The sequence below is a fragment of the Ranitomeya imitator genome, chromosome 8, assembly GCF_032444005.1.
Source record: "Ranitomeya imitator isolate aRanImi1 chromosome 8, aRanImi1.pri, whole genome shotgun sequence".
In the NCBI taxonomy this organism is placed as follows: domain Eukaryota; kingdom Metazoa; phylum Chordata; class Amphibia; order Anura; family Dendrobatidae; genus Ranitomeya; species Ranitomeya imitator.
Window position 1 is genome coordinate 154,641,718 of NC_091289.1, and position 17,181 is coordinate 154,658,898.

At 45.3% G+C, this 17,181-nt stretch overlaps 1 protein-coding gene across 1 annotated transcript in view; it reads right to left on the reverse strand.

Moving 5' to 3' along the window:
- The window catches only part of ABCA4 (ATP binding cassette subfamily A member 4), a 200,451-nt gene that overhangs the window by 79,707 nt on the left and 103,563 nt on the right, over positions 1-17,181 (reverse strand). The window contains exons 17-20 of the mRNA XM_069737669.1: positions 16,844-17,048; positions 7,706-7,789; positions 6,354-6,419; positions 5,915-6,094 (exon numbers count right to left, since the gene is read on the reverse strand). Coding sequence (XP_069593770.1) covers positions 5,915-6,094; positions 6,354-6,419; positions 7,706-7,789; positions 16,844-17,048 — 535 coding nt within the window. The remainder of the gene's footprint in view (positions 1-5,914; positions 6,095-6,353; positions 6,420-7,705; positions 7,790-16,843; positions 17,049-17,181) is intronic.

The window sequence follows — 17,181 nt, forward strand, 5'->3', positions numbered from 1 at the left end:
TTCAGTACTCAGGAGCCGGACTGTGCACTGAGTCGTCTCCTCCCTGTCTGTGATTCCCCAGCCCCTCCGCCCGCCTCCTGTCTATGATTACCCCATCCCTCCACCTTCCTCCAGTCTGTGATTAGATGATCCCTCCGCCATCCTCCAGTCTGAAACCCCGGCCCTTCCGCCTACGTCCAGTCTGATAACCCGGCCCCTCCACCTTCCTCCAGTCTGTGATTAGATGATCCCTCCGCCTTCCTCCAGTCTGAAACCCCGGCCCTTCCGCCTACCTCCAGTCTGATAACCCGGCCCCTCCACCTTCCTCCAGTCTGATAACCCGGCCCCTCCACCTTCCTCCAGTCTGATACCCCAGCCCCTCCGCCTGCTTCCAGTTTGTGATTGTCCGATCTTTCCACCTTCCTCCAGTCTGTGATGACATGATCCCTCCACCTTTCTCCAGTCTGATACCCGGCCCCTCCACCTGCCTTCAGTCTGTGATTACAAGATCCCTCCACCTTCCTCCAGTCTGATTCCCGGCCCCTCCACCTGCCTCCAGTCTGTAATTACACGATCTGTCCACCTTCCTCCAGTCTGATACCCCGGCCCCTCCACCTGCCTCCAGTCTGTGATTACACGATCCCTCCACCTTCCTCCAGTCTTATACCCGGCCCCTCCACCTGCCTCCAGTCTGTGATTACAAGATCCCTCCACCTTCCTCCAGTCTGTGATTACACGATCCCTCCACCTTCCTCCAGTCTGATACCCGGCCCCTCCACCTGCCTCCAGTCTGTAATTACACGATCTGTCCACCTTCCTCCAGTCTGATACCCGACCCCTCCACCTGCCTCCAGTCTGTGATTACACGATCCCTCCACCTTCCTCCAGTCTGATACCCGGCCCCTCCACCTGCCTCCAGTCTGTAATTACACGATCTGTCCACCTTCCTCCAGTCTGATACCCCGGCCCCTCCACCTGCCTCCAGTCTGTGATTACATGATCCCTCCACCTTCCTCCAGTCTGATACCCGGCCCCTCCACCTGCCTCCAGTCTGTAATTACACGATCTGTCCACCTTCCTCCAGTCTGATACCCCGGTCCCTCCACCTGCCTCCAGTCTGTGATTACACGATCCCTCCACCTTCCTCCAGTCTGATACCCGGCCCCTCCACCTGCCTCCAGTCTGTGATTACACGATCCCTCCACCTTCCTCCAGTCTGATACCCCGGTCCCTCCACCTGCCTCCAGTCTGTAATTACACGATCCCTCCACCTTCCTCCAGTCTGTGATTACACGATCCCTCCACCTTCCTCCAGTCTGTGATTACACGATCCCTCCACCTTCCTCCAGTCTGATACCCCGGTCCCTCCACCTGCCTCCAGTCTGTGATTACACGATCCCTCCACCTTCCTCCAGTCTGATACCCCGGCCCCTCCACCTGCCTCCAGTCTGTGATTACACGATCTGTCCACCTTCCTCCAGTCTGATACCCCGGTCCCTCCACCTTCCTCCAGTCTGTGATTACACGATCCCTCCACCTGCCTCCAGTCTGATACCCGGCCCCTCCACCTGCCTCCAGTCTGTGATTACACGATCCCTCCACCTTCCTCCAGTCTGATACCCCGGCCCCTCCACCTGCCTCCAGTCTGTGATTACACGATCCCTCCACCTTCCTCCAGTCTGATACCCGGCCCCTCCACCTGCCTCCAGTCTGTAATTACACGATCTGTCCACCTTCCTCCAGTCTGATACCCGACCCCTCCACCTGCCTCCAGTCTGTGATTACACGATCCCTCCACCTTCCTCCAGTCTGATACCCGGCCCCTCCACCTGCCTCCAGTCTGTAATTACACGATCTGTCCACCTTCCTCCAGTCTGATACCCCGGCCCCTCCACCTGCCTCCAGTCTGTGATTACATGATCCCTCCACCTTCCTCCAGTCTGATACCCGGCCCCTCCACCTGCCTCCAGTCTGTAATTACACGATCTGTCCACCTTCCTCCAGTCTGATACCCCGGTCCCTCCACCTGCCTCCAGTCTGTGATTACACGATCCCTCCACCTTCCTCCAGTCTGATACCCGGCCCCTCCACCTGCCTCCAGTCTGTGATTACACGATCCCTCCACCTTCCTCCAGTCTGATACCCCGGTCCCTCCACCTGCCTCCAGTCTGTAATTACACGATCCCTCCACCTTCCTCCAGTCTGTGATTACACGATCCCTCCACCTTCCTCCAGTCTGTGATTACACGATCCCTCCACCTTCCTCCAGTCTGATACCCCGGTCCCTCCACCTGCCTCCAGTCTGTGATTACACGATCCCTCCACCTTCCTCCAGTCTGATACCCCGGCCCCTCCACCTGCCTCCAGTCTGTGATTACACGATCCCTCCACCTTCCTCCAGTCTGATACCCCGGCCCCTCCACCTGCCTCCAGTCTGTGATTACACGATCCCTCCACCTTCCTCCAGTCTGATACCCCGGCCCCTCCACCTGCCTCCAGTCTGTGATTACACGATCTGTCCACCTTCCTCCAGTCTGATACCCCGGTCCCTCCACCTGCCTCCAGTCTGTGATTACACGATCCCTCCACCTTCCTCCAGTCTGTGATTACACGATCCCTCCACCTGCCTCCAGTCTGATACCCCGGCCCCTCCACCTGCCTCCAGTCTGTGATTACACGATCCCTCCACCTTCCTCCAGTCTGATACCCCGGCCCCTCCACCTGCCTCCAGTCTGTGATTACACGATCCCTCCACCTTCCTCCAGTCTGATACCCCGGCCCCTCCACCTGCCTCCAGTCTGTGATTACACGATCCCTCCACCTTCCTCCAGTCTGATACCCCGGCCCCTCCACCTGCCTCCAGTCTGTGATTACACGATCCCTCCACCTTCCTCCAGTCTGTGATACCCCGGCCCCTCCACCTGCCTCCAGTCTGTGATTACACGATCCCTCCACCTTCCTCCAGTCTGTGATACCCCAGCCCCTCCGCCTGCCTCTGGTCAGTGATTACCCGGTTCCCCCATCTCCTTCCAGTCTGTGACACCCCGGCACCTCTGCCTACCTCCAGTCTGTGATTACCCGATTCCTCCACCTCCCTCCAGTCTGATACCCTGGCCCTTCCGTCTGCCTCCAGTCTGTGATTACCTGGTTCCTCCACCTCCCTCCAGTCTGTGATTACCCAATCCCTCCACCTCCCTCCAGTCTCATACCCCGGCCCCTCTGCCTGCCTCCAGTCTGTGATTACCAATCCCTCCACCTTCATCCAGTCTGTGATACCCCGGCCCATACGCCTGCTTTCAGTCTGTGACTACCCGATCCCTCCACCTTCCTCCAGTCTGTGATTACCTGGTTCCTCCACCTTCATCCAGTCTGTGATTACATGATCCCCTCCACCTGCCTCCAGTCTGTGATTACCTGGTTCCTCCACCTTCCTCCAGTCTGATACCCTGGCCCATACGCCTGCTTTCAGTCTGTGACTACCCGATCCCTCCACCTTCCTCCAGCCATTAGAAAAGAACGGCAAAGCAGATTTCTTCACCAACTGTACCAATTTAATCTGTATTACAGCATGTCCATTACAGCCATGTCCTTACTTTACATTACAAAATTGTGCTGACAGGTTCTCTTTAAGAAATTTCAACAAGCAAAATGAATTCCCAATTAGAAATTGATAAATGACTCAAGTAAACACATTGCTGACCACATTGAAAACAATTACAACTAGTAGCGGATGTGTATTAGTGTACTGTAGGCTGGACAGACATTATACAATTTTAAAAGGAACAAAATACAAATTGGGATAAAGGATAACTTAATTATCGCTGGGGCTCCAACTGCTGGGATCCCAAGCAACCCTGAGAATGGGGCATTAAAATCCCTGTGCAGAGCTGAGTTGCACTTCTATAGCGTTCACTCCATTCATTGTCTATGGGAGTGAAGAGTGCAACCGCCAGTCCCTCAGACAATGAATGAAGTAGAGGCCGTGCATGCGCACTGCCACTCAACTATGGACTGTGCTGTAAAGCTCCTTTCTTAAGGTACCTTCACACATAACGATATTGTTAACGATATCGTTGCTATTTGTGACGTAGCAACGATATCGTTAATGAAATCGTTATGTGTGACAGCGACCAACGATCAGGCCCCTGCTGGGAGATCGTTGGTCGCTGAAGAAAGTCCAGAACTTTATTTCGACGCTGGACTCCTGCTGACATCGCTGGATCGGCGTGTGTGACACCGATCCAGCGATGTCTTCACTGGTAACCAGGGTAAACATCGGGTAACTAAGCGCAGGGCCGCGCTTAGTAACCCGATGTTTACCCTGGTTACCATGCTAAAAGTAAAAAAAAACAAATAGTACATACTTACCTACAGCCATCTGTCCTCCAGCGCTGCGCTCTGCACTCCTCCTGTACTGTCTGTGAGCCGGAAAGCAGAGCGGTGACGTCACCGCTCTGCTTTCCGGCTCCCAGACAGTACAGGAGGAGAGCAGAGAAGCAGAGCGCAGCGCTGGAGGACAGACAGCGGTAGGTAAGTATGTACTGTTTGTTTTTTTTTACTTTTAGGATGGTAACCAGGGTAAACATCGGGTTACTAAGCGCGGCCCTGCGCTTAGTTACCCGATGTTTACCCTGGTTACCGGCATCGTTGGTCGCTGGAGAGCGGTCTGTGTGACAGCTCTCCAGCGACCAAACAGCGACGCTGCAGCGATCCGGATCGTTGTTGGTATCACTGCAGCGTCGCTTAATGTGAAGGGGCCTTTAGGGATGAATGAGGATGAATGGGGATACTAGTGGTCAGACCCTAAATGATCACCAAGTTATTCCTCTCCCTAAGTTTTGGAGATAATCTTATTTTTGTTGAATAACCCTTTAATTCCTGCATCTCAGTAATGCCTCTGTTAGATCAGAGAATAGTTGTTGTCAATACAAAAATAGCATTTTTTGGCATCCTGGGAATGTGCAAATTACCCTAACTAGTCCAGTTGTTTTCGTCTTCGTTGAGGGCAGTCGGCACCGTATGCATTAATCATGCGCCCCGAGATGTGATTCAATTTCTCTTTGATTGTCAACTCATTACAAAAGTGCTTGAAATTTTGAGCATGTGACCCAAACTCCATTCCGTCCTGGGCATAGGCAGTGAGATGATGAGGCCAGGGAGAGTACAATTGGCATCATTGGGCATGCTCAGAGAAGCAACATACTCAGGGAGGAGGGTGCCCAAGAAGGAAGGATACCCATGGAGGAAGGAAGTGTTCTGCACGCGCAAGATTTTGCGCTACTGAACAGACATGACAAGAAAAGATGTCAATCATGCTGGGATGGGGAGAGGGTGTGATTAAAGCATTTGGTGCCAAGCTGCTTTATGTGAAGAGACTCCCTCCGACAATGATCAGGTTATGTTTCATATGTCTAGAACAACGTTAAAAGTTGATTTTTGCAAGATATTGTTTCCTAAATAATTGTGCTTATTGTATAGAAGACAATGATCCTGATTCATCAAGACCGGCGATTTTCTCTTGCCAGCCTTGATGAAAGGACATGGTGGAGTCAGACACTGCTATTTCATGAAGAGATGTTGGCCTCTGACAAGCAGCATGCGCCTTTGTGCGCTACGCCAGAAATCTTACTCCAGTCAAGTACTGGAATGAGATTTATAGTGTATGGAACATCACAGATCATCATGAATTCGACGAGCTGTGTTATCACCCTCCGGGCCCAGTCCCACCCCAGCGCCACTTATTTCGACATAGCTAAGAGAAAATGGCATGAAAATGCCAAAAGTCACAACATTTGGGAGCAGAATTTTGACTTGAAAGCTTTGATGAATCTGCCCTATGTCTGTACAAATGTCATAAGTGTTACAATTTCCATTTTGCAAGATTTCTACCACAAGAAACAACCTTCCTATGCTGCGGTAAGCCAGGTTTTATTACCATCAGTCATCTGATCCTTGTCCTTTCTTTCCTTCTCCTGTTCATCATTCAGTTGCTTCTCCTCTTTGTCTTTTTCTTTCTTTACTTTATGTTTGCATCTGTCTATAACTTTGTTATCATGGGCTTCTTGTAGATTCTCCACTTTTTCGGATAAGGTTTCAACGTCTTCTTCAGACTTATCTGTAAATTAGAAAGGTACCAAAACACAGGAAACATGTCAAGTCATTTTAAAAGCTTGAGTTCACATGACCTCGATTATCGAAAAAAAAAAAAAGAGTATCATAAATTTACAAACAAATGTCCGACTATTGGCAATTGTATTCTTCCTCATGTCATTTCGGGAACACAAATCGCCATAGTAAAGAAAAAACATGAATAAAGTGCCCCATTATCTATGACAGAGTACCTTAGTCTACAATCTGTCTTTTTCAATCCTTACCTTCCGCATTTTCTTGATTATCCCCCTCATTTTCATGGACCGAGAGTTCTGTTTCTACAGAATCAGCTTTGGGTTAACAATAAAACATAAAAACATAGTGTAAGAAATTGAAAAAAATTCTAATGGTTTGCAAAAGTGATGAATTAGAATATTTTCATATGAAGTATATCATTTATACATGAATGGGGCTATGACGCCCTAGCACGGTGGCGTCACTTGAACTTTAGAACCAGTTTGTTGCTCCAAAGCTGTGTCTAAAAATATTTTCCAAGGCAAAGTGACCTGTTAGAAAGCTCTCTGGAATCCAGTAATTTGGGCCCACGCCCCATTAGGCCCTTAGTTACTCCCACGTCTCTATTTTTCTCAACTGAAACGCCAAGAAAATATTCCCAACCACATGTCCCACCAGCCCCTTACCTACTACTCTTTTCGTCATTTTACAAATTTTTATACATAATTCAAGAAAATATTCCCAATCACAAGCACTGTCTTGTGGTACAAAGATAAGAAAATAAATGATGGGCTGTGTTAAAATCTTTTAAAGGGAACCTGTCACCTGAATTTGGCGGGACCGGTTTTGGGTCATATGGGCGGAGTTTTCGGGTGTTTGATTCACCCTTTCCTTACCCGCTGGCTGCATGCTGGCCGCAATCTTGGATTGAAGTTCATTCTCTGTCCTCCATAGTACACGACTGCACAAGGCAAGATTGCTTTGCGCAGGCGTGTACTATGGAGGACAGAGAATGAACTTCAATCCAATATTGCAGCCAGCATGCAGCCAGCGGGTAAGGAAAGGGTGAATCAAACACCCGAAAACTCCGCCCATATGACCCAAAACCAGTCCCGCCAAATTCAGGTGACAGAGTCCCTTTAAAAACACCAGATTGAAACTATAAGGAGCAGGGACCTCTACTAGAAGAGCATGGGAGTCCAAAGGAACAGCTGGTAGGTATTTATGGGATTATGAGTCAATGGAATGGTAATGATTGTACTTCTAGGAAGAAAACTTCTCTTCTGTGACCCCATCCAGAGATTCCACCAACTGATCTCCATAGATATTTCCAATTACATTTGGAACAGCAAAAATAACCTCTTCAGAGGAGCTTATCTTCTTCTACTTTGTGATAGAATTAGCTTTGTTTCATTGCACTTGATCTTTCTCATTAGCATCAAAGTCATTCTGGTGACTCAGCTCCTAGTAATTCCATGATAATAATTACTGGCCAATTAGCAGTTCAAAGCCACTCGATAATATTCCCATTGACTGTACTGGATGTAATCCTTTCTCCAGGTCAGACAATGACTGTACATTGTAAAGTCACCTAACAAGATTAGCACAGGACCTCGCTTACCATCTCCTTGGGAAGGATTTTGAAAATTGCACCAGTATGTCGGTAAAAATGCAAAATACCATGGCCTTGGTATGCCATATTCACCTGAAAAAAAAACCATAAAACTTTATATTAGTGGTGAATAGAGATAACAGACTTAATTTTTTACTTTGCTGGTATTGTGCAGGACTTCAGCCTGGGATGGGCTGGTGACCGGTGTATGGCAGGAGATGAGTTGCCCTGACATGTGTGGTGTGGCATGGACGGTACAGTGTTATACCGTTGTGTTGTAACATTATTGTAAAAAATCTTCTTGCTGGACCATTTCATGACCAGGCCATTTTCCCTACTTCCTGACTCATTATCATTTCGGATTTTATCATACAAGCCCTTTTAATGGCTCTAAAATGAATGTTATTGGTGGAATACTGGTTTTATTTCCTGATACATGAGGCTTAATTTATGTTACTTTTTAAGTTACCATATATTTTTCGTTGACTCCAATTGGAGTCTTTAATAACCTTACAATCTCACACAGAAGGGAGTGTAATAAATGATACAATGCTATTTTGTAGGAGGTAATGCCAACTAAAGAAACATCCCGAAAAAGTTGAAGTCAGAGCAACATGAAGATTGCAAATACTGAGATGTTACAAAATAAGAGAGAAAATCCTGGATTTCACTTTTAGATATTCTAATAAAACATATGTAGGAAACGTAGGGAATGTTTACAATTGAAGCATTGTAAGATTTATCCACATAGATCCCAAAGGAATTTCATTTCTCAGGGACCAAGTGCATGTGCCAAAGTGTAAGTGCTTCTGTCAAAATGAAGTAAAAATAATGAAAGTGCGGGGGTAAGTGAGAGTCAGTAAAATTTGGGGAGAGACAACTCATTTGGACTGTATGTATATATGTATATATATATATATATATATATATTCCGTAGGGAATGGGGAATAGGGGAACGCTATTTGAAAATTTTTGATTATAAAAAATGCTTAAAAATAAGTATTATTTGCTAAGATCTTCTTTATCTGCTGAGTTTAATAAACATTACTCCCAGATTATTGAAAATATTTGTATCCCTCAGTTCTGGAGAAGTTCCTTATAGGTAACTTTACTAAATAATCCATAGGAAAATGTAATGACTCAATAACAAAGATGATGCATCCATCATATGATTCCATGACCAAACAGTTCCAACTGCCTGGCTTACACCTGGATCATAGAATGAAACTGAAAGGGAGAAGATACAGATTAGATTTTAGAAAAAAAACTTTTTGACAGTGAGGGTGATCAATGAGTGGAACAGGCTGCAACGTGAGGTGGTGAGTTCTCCTTCAATGGAAGTCTTCAAACAGAGGTTGGACAGACATCTGTCTGGGATGATTTAGTGAATCTTGCATTGAGCAGAGGGTTGGACACAATGACCCTTGAGGTCCCTTCCATCTCGAACATTCTATGATACACCTTAGATAGCAGTCCTTCCGACAACTACTCTTGGACTCCCACATTCACAGGAACACACGGCAGCATGTTCATGTGTTGTCAGTGGGGAAAGGATAGTGAGTAACTGCAAGAAACCACTGGCAACTGTTTATCTCCCAGGAGATCCAAAGAATCAGGGATTTGAATTTGAATTGTCTGATCCTTATCTTTCCCAACATCATCAGGAACAATTGGAATCTCCCAAACACATCACAAGCTCAGCCAGCCCTACTGAAATCTGAGGGTTTCGACAATTTTACTCTGATGTGCATGGGGGTCTTTAAAGCCCTAATTACAGCTGCAATGAAACTTAGTCACCTCCCATTGCAAATTAGATTTTTTTAGCAACACTTATGTGAATACTTTTCTGCCCAATGATGACAGAAGTATTCTGGGAGTGATACATTTATTGGCTAACCAGAAATGTTTTCTGGTTAGCCAATAAAGGTATCACTCCCAGAATACTTCTGTCATCATTGGGCAGAAAAGTATTCATATCGATTTTTCTGGCTAACATGGTACCACAATACAATTTGTTATTGTACATCATCTTAGCAACATTTACAAACTTTCTGTTGTTAGCACTAAATCAAACAAGAACAATGTATATGGCTCAAGACAATTAATATTACAAGTGGTTTCTCCAAACTCAGTATAAAAATTCTACTTTTACTGATACTGCAGTATCAGATTTATTCAATCCTGTCTTTAGTACTTTGTAAAGAACCCTTTGGCTGTTATGACCAGCTAAAAACTTGATACATAGCCAGACACCAGCTTCTGGCAGAATTCTTGAGGAATCTTAGCCCATTCCTTATGGGCAGTGGCCTCCAGTTTGCCAATATTCTTGGGGTTGGTTTTTGCAGCACACATCTTGAAATCCCAGCAAAGATTTTCTAAGGGGTTTGTGAATGATCCACATCTCACCACCTCACCTGACATCAATATTACATCAGCGGGATCACATGGTAAGGTTTCCTCTCTTGTAGCAACATGACATTACACACCCCTGGGAACACAAAATGTCAAATTGGTACAGTTTTACACAGGCACCCCCTGTCCACATGGGCCCAGGGAGGCACGGGGATTGAGAGGATGTGGCCAGACTGAGAAGTCCCTTTCATTAACACCAGTGAAACAGCACCTGATCAGCTCGGTAGGAATGCCACCAGTTCCTCGGTCGATATACGCTTGGTCCATTAACAGGGTTAAATCATGCCAGAGACCAGCCCCGGTAGCATGGAAAATTAATCCAAGAAACAAACATGTGGATTCGTGAATTGAGATAAAAGAGCATCCCAAGATTAAATTATATATTTAATCACCTTAATGGCATACTAGACATTACACTGTATACGCAATGGTTATGCATAAACAATGGTCAAATATGCAAATACAGGGTATAGTATAAAAGATACCGGGTGATGTTCGATAATGTGGGCCTCAGGGGGCATCGGCTTCCAGCTAGGCCCTTCACAGCACATTATTTGACATGACCCCCCATTAAAAATGGACCGCACGCATCAGGAAAAGAGAGAGAGGCACACCATATGGCCTTACATTAGCTTTTATCCCCTTTGGGTCACTCCACTGCTGACCTCTGGGCTGAACCTAAATCCCCTCCCCTGTAGGTTTGTAGTTAAATCTCCCAAAACCTATGAAAAATCATAACTCCTTTCTGGACAGTCATAGGGTGGCGGTTCTGGTGCCATTGATCCAGCCGAGCCCCTGCTATAGGTTAGGATTAAACACAGATTTACTACTTAGTGTCTAGTAGCTGTTCTATGTATCTCCATACACCTGGATGCTAGAACAGATCGAGACTCTGGAAGGGCTTTGGTCTGGTCCAGAGATCACGAAAATGAAACTGGTGTGTGGCACGATAAGCTCATATTCTCCTTATAAAATCCTAGCTGTCCAAAAAAAGCACACAGCATGGTTTGAATTCTAGCTAGCTGGTGGGACTGTGAATTCTGTCTTTGCAGCTGAAAGGCGGGACCACCTGCAGATTCAGGTGTCTTGTTACAGTTACACATGCTTACAGGATGATTGTAAACTGCCATTACATCCCCCTATCCTTCACAGGGTTCAAATCAGGCGACTGGCGATCATTCCAAACTCTTCAATGACTTCTTCCAAAACCAAGCCTTGGTGGACCTTGAGGAATGTTTGAGATCATTTTCCTGTCGGCAGGTCCAATGATGCCCAGGCTTCAGGTTACTCACAAAAGGCATGATAAATTCTCCAAGGATTTCCTGATACCTGTTGGAATCCTTCTTACCCTCCACACTCTGCAGGTTTCCAGGCCTAGAGGAAGAATGGATCCATGTAGCACTGCCATGCTTCACTGTAGGCATCACTGATCCACCGATGCGTCACTGTAGGCATCACCCAGCTACCACTATGCTTCACTGTAGGTCATCACCACATCATCATCATTATTCACTGTAGGCATAATTGAACCATCGCTATGCTTCACTGTAGGCATCACTAAGCCACCGCCATGCTTCACTGTAGGCATCCCCATGCTACCACCATGTTCCACTATAAGCAATGTGTTCTTCTCAGCACATGCTTCATTTCTCCTCATCTAAACATATCACTGATTCTTTAGCTAAAAAAAAGTTACAGTTTTGTTTAATTGCTGTATAGAAAATAATCCCTAAACTTTGGTGGATTATTTATAGGGTATATAGGGTTTTGAGCATATTGAAGTCAAATATTTTTGTGCTTTTGGGTTAATAGAGGTGAACGTCTTGGAGTTCAGGAATAGAAAACTTCAGCATTTAGTATGCATCTTACTGTGAAAACTGAAGCCTCAGAGCGTGTAGGTCTTTTGTAGTGACTTGAGGGTTTTGACCACCCACCTACTTAGAAATCTGGTGGCAACTGGTGACAACTTCCTCTTTCTGCTATATCCAGGTCATTTAATCAATGCTTCCATAATTTTGAACTGGTGAACTCTGTTTCCAACTATATATGTATCCTTTGTCCTTGTTTATATGAGACAGTGATCCCTTCTCTTAAGTTTCTGGACCACTTTATTAACAACCCAACAATATTTGTGAACTGGACATGAGCAATGGGCTCAAATTTGTGAGGAACGCTTCCAGAAGCTGATATCTGGCTATGCATCATGTTTGAGGCAGGTCACAACAGCCAAATGTAATCTAGTAAGTACTAAAGACGCTTGCCATGAAGGGGCTGAATCATCCTGAGCCTGCAGTAGTTGTTAAAAGTGGAATCGTGTGTGGAATTTGGAGAAACCATTTATTATATTAGTTGTGTTGAGCGATTAAGATTGGTTTATTGCAAACAGCAGAAAGTCTATAAATTTGGCTAATAAACCTAATTTGCAATGGGAGTTGAATAATTTTGATTGCAACTGTACATGGAGCACAACATGCCCAATCACAACTGCCGACATAATGTTTTAACCTTTTAATTAAAAATATATAGCGCTAACTGTAGCTGTTGGTTTGCATAGAACTGGCTCACTCTCATATTCTTTAAAATAGCTTCCCTATTATGTGCCGCCAAGAGCTGCTCAATTAGCAAAAAAATTACTTATCTTTTTAATAATTTTAGAACTTGCCGCATCACAGTATGTTGGTCCTCAGCTCTCAGAAGGCCCAGCAGCCAGCCTTAGAACATTAATAACATGTGAGAGGAGGTTTCAGTCACATGTTATTAACTTTCAAGCAGTGCGATTTAAAGAATGGCAATGTGAGGCCCCATTGACCAATGGATGTTCTTGACTAAGCATATAGGATGCCCCATGGGACCATGTCTGTATGCATATGTGACTGTTTGGCAGGATGTCTGTCATGGCACAGTAGCAATATATCCTGGGGCTAGGGGCTCCTTATCCCTAAAGCTATGGGCACCCTAGCTATCCTTGCTCCCTGCATTAGTTCTAAGGATGAAGATGCCGGGGACACATGACTTGCTGAGCACCTGAATCAGCCCTCATCTCTCCCCTCCCCCATCTAGGGAATCGGGAGTTGTGTATATGAATATACAAAAACAGATTAACAAGGGAAGACATACAGGGATAAATGAAAATACCAATGATACAAATATGCACTCATAAACAAAAAAGTGGAACACTGGGAAGTAAAGGAAAAAACAAAATAGGAGAGGATGAGTGTATGCACACAGACAAATCACCAAGCAGTAGTCTGAAAAACACTCCAAAACACCTCCACAAACAACCAACACATCCAGCTCCAACCAGGCCGTATAGAACTAACACTGGCAATGCCTGCTTGCCAGTGGTGAGTATATATAACAGAGGGGAGTGACCAACACTGAAGAGCGAAGATCATCAAAGCAGAAAGGCCTCTAGGAGCTCTTAACTGAACAGACTAACCTATGCACTGCTAGCAGAAACCTGCACTGTTTAATATAAAGGTGAAGTGGTTCTAATCAATGCAGAACTACAAGAAATCAGACAGCGTGGTCTTCTGACTCCTCTCTGCTGCGGTAAACCCGTGACAATGTCTATGCCTATAAGCAAGAACATGGTTGGATGATTGTGTGTAAGCAAATCACATGTACAGTATGTATATTGTCCATGCTCATAAGCATGTGACTTTATGCATGAGATATGAATGGTGGACCACCATGAGAAAGAGTGAGGGCATTTATGAGTATTAGTGTGCATTATATCTAGGCCCTGGCTTTGTCTTCAAGATATTAACAATATATTTATTTATATTTATGAATTTATATTTATTTACAATATATTAACCATATATTTACTTGAATATGTTTATTTATATTCAAGATATTAGCCATATATTTACTTATATTTATGTATTTACAAGAAATTAATCATATATTTTCTTATATTTATTTTATATATATTATATTTTATATACAAGATATTAACCATATATTTACTTATATTTACATATATATAATATTTATAAATCTACAAAATATTAAACATATTCTGATATTAGTTACTACTCACAGACAAGGCGTGAGGAAGGATAGTCAAACCTTCTGGGGTCAGATACCAAGAGAGCACATCATAAATTGTAAACTAAAGGTGAAAGACAAAGGTGTAGTCGGGTCACGGTCCAAGGTCAAAATACCAGGAGATGGAAGAGATCCCACTCTGCCGAGCACTTCATGGCAAACAAACAGTCCCTCCCAGCTTCAAGTCCACACTCACTGCTGCAAAACAAACTTAGTTCTCATCTTTCATATCCTCCCTGTCTCACAAACCTAAACAGCTTTTCAACACTTTCAATTCTCTACTCCATCCCCCAGCACCTCCTCCCTCTCCTCTCATTCCTTTAAGCAGAAGATTGATGCGATCAGAGAAAGCTTTGGCCCACAGCGCCCAATGCCCTTCTTTGCTTTGCTTCTCAGCCCTGTTCCTCCAAAACCAGCTTCTCCACCAAGACAGAAGATAAGCTCTCCACCCTCCTGTCAAGATTACATCTCACCACTTGCATGCTTGACCCGCTCCTGTCCCACCTCATCCCTAACCTCGCCACAGTCTTCATCCCAACCCTAACACACCTCTTCAACCTCTCACTTACAAATATTGTCTTCCCCTCATCCTTCAAGCATGCCTCGATCAAGCCCATCCTCAAAAAGCCATCCCTTGACCCATCCTCTGTCTCTAGCTATCTCCTAATATCTCTTCTCCCTTATGCCTCAAAACTACTGGAACAGCATGTTCATCTTGAACTGTCCTCCCACTTCTCTTCCTGCTCCTTATTTGACCGCTTACAATCTGGCTTCCGACAACATCACTCAAATGAAACTGCTTTAACTAAAGTCACCATTGACCTACTATCCGCCAAGAGCAAGCGACACTACTCTGTCCTCCTTCTCCTGGACCTGTCTTCTGCCTTCGACACTGTCGACCATTCCCTCCTGCAACAGATTCTCTCATCTCTTGGCATCAAAGACTTGGCCCTATCCTGGATTTCATCATATCTAACAGACGGAACATTCAGGGTCTCCTTCTCCCTCCTCACCTCGCCCCCTGTCTGTAGGTGTTGCCCAAGGCTCAGTCCTATGGCTCCTGCTCTTCTTCATCTACAACTTTGGCCTGGGTGAGCTCATAGAAACCCACGGTTTGCAGTATCATCTCTACGACGACAACACGCAGATCTACCTTTCTGGACCTGACCTCACTTCCTTACTGACCAAAATCCAACAATGTGTGCCTGCTATTTCAGCTTTCTTTTCTGCTCGCTTTCTAAAACTGAACATGGACAAAACAGGATTCATCATTTTTTCCCCATCTCACTCTACCCCTCCACGAGACCTATCTATCAATGTCAATGGCTGCTCACTTTCCCCAATCCCACACACTCGGTGCCTCAGGGTGATCCTCGACTCTGCCCTCTCTTTCAAGCCACATATCCAAGCTCTTGCCTCCTCCTGCCGACTCAAACTCAAAAATATTTCCCAGATCCGTGCATTCCTTGACCATGAAACCACAAAAACACTAGTGCACACTCTTATCATCTCCTGCCTTGAGTACTGCAATCTCCTACTCTCTGGCCTCCCCTCTAGCACTCTGGCACCTCTCCAATCCATCCTACACTCTGCTGCCCGATTAATCCATCTGTCTCCCAGTTATTCCCCAGCCTCCCCTCTCTGACAAGCCCTTCACTGGCTTCCTATTGTCCAGAGGCTCCAGTTGAAAACCCTAACTGTGACATACAATGCCATCCACAACCTGACTCCTCCATACATCTGTGACATGGTCTCTCGGTACTTACCCACACGCAACCTTCGATCCTCTCCAGATCTTCTTGTCTACTCCCAACTTATCTCTTCTTCCCACAACCACATACAAGACTTCTCCCGAGCTTCCCCCATACTTTGGAATTATCTACCCCAACACATCAGACTCTCGCCTACCACGGAAACCTTCAAAAAGAACCTGAAGACCCACCTCTTCAGACAAGCCTACAACCTGCAGTGATCCTTAGTCTGCTGAACCACCGCACAACTAGCTCTACCCTCTCCTAGTATATCCTCACCCATCCCCTGTAGACTGTGAGCCCTCGCGGGCAGGGTCCTCTCTCCCTCTGTACTTGTGTGTGCCTTGTTTTGCTCATGTTTATTGTACTTGTCTATAATTGCCCCCTCCACGTGTAAAGCGCCATGGAATAAATGGTGCTATAAAAATGAATAATAATAATGAGATAGCGGATCAAAGCAAAGGGGCTAGGCAAATGGATGGTCAGAGCAACGTCCAAGGTCAGGCATCATAAAAACAATAAACAGAGCACTGAAATACAAGGCAAACATGCACCACTGAGCAAATGCAATGACTGGCAGAGATCTGGAACTGACAGCTTAGCTAAGTAGCTAGGTAATCACTCAGAACAGGGAACACCTGAATGAAGCTCAGCACCTCCCAGTCTCAAATTAGATGGTTGAGCTTTCTATCAAAATACTGACAGCTCAACACGTTCCTTCAGTAGATTGGACTGAGCTGTCAATCACCAAACTGACAGCTCAGTGTGGCCCTGATTCCATAGGGCAGCAAAACGGTCACTCACTGCGTCCGAGACGCACAGAGCAGAGAACACATATATTTGTTCACTAGAATAATTTGGGTTTGCCGTTATTTTCGATTTGTCTACCATGTAAATACAAATTTGTCCTATAGTTCACCAAGCTGCTTACCTGGAAACACATGGTCTATATACCATGCAATAATCCAATAGACAAAAGCATCAAAAAGCATCATGATTATGGAGAATAGGAAGCTGTATTCATCTCCCTCCACCGGACTCTTCTGTATGTTGCCAAACTGTAACCCAAGGCCTTGCTCCTCATATCTGGATAAATATTCAGTTCCAAAACCAAAAGCAACCGGTGACAGCAGACTCTGCAAAACAAATGCAAAGCACAAATAAGAGGAATGAGAAACAATATCAAGATTGACTTGTCTAATGTCAAAGAACTTGTATCTGGTACAGCTTTATTTTTGCAAAATCTAAAAATCAGCAATGACTGTGTGC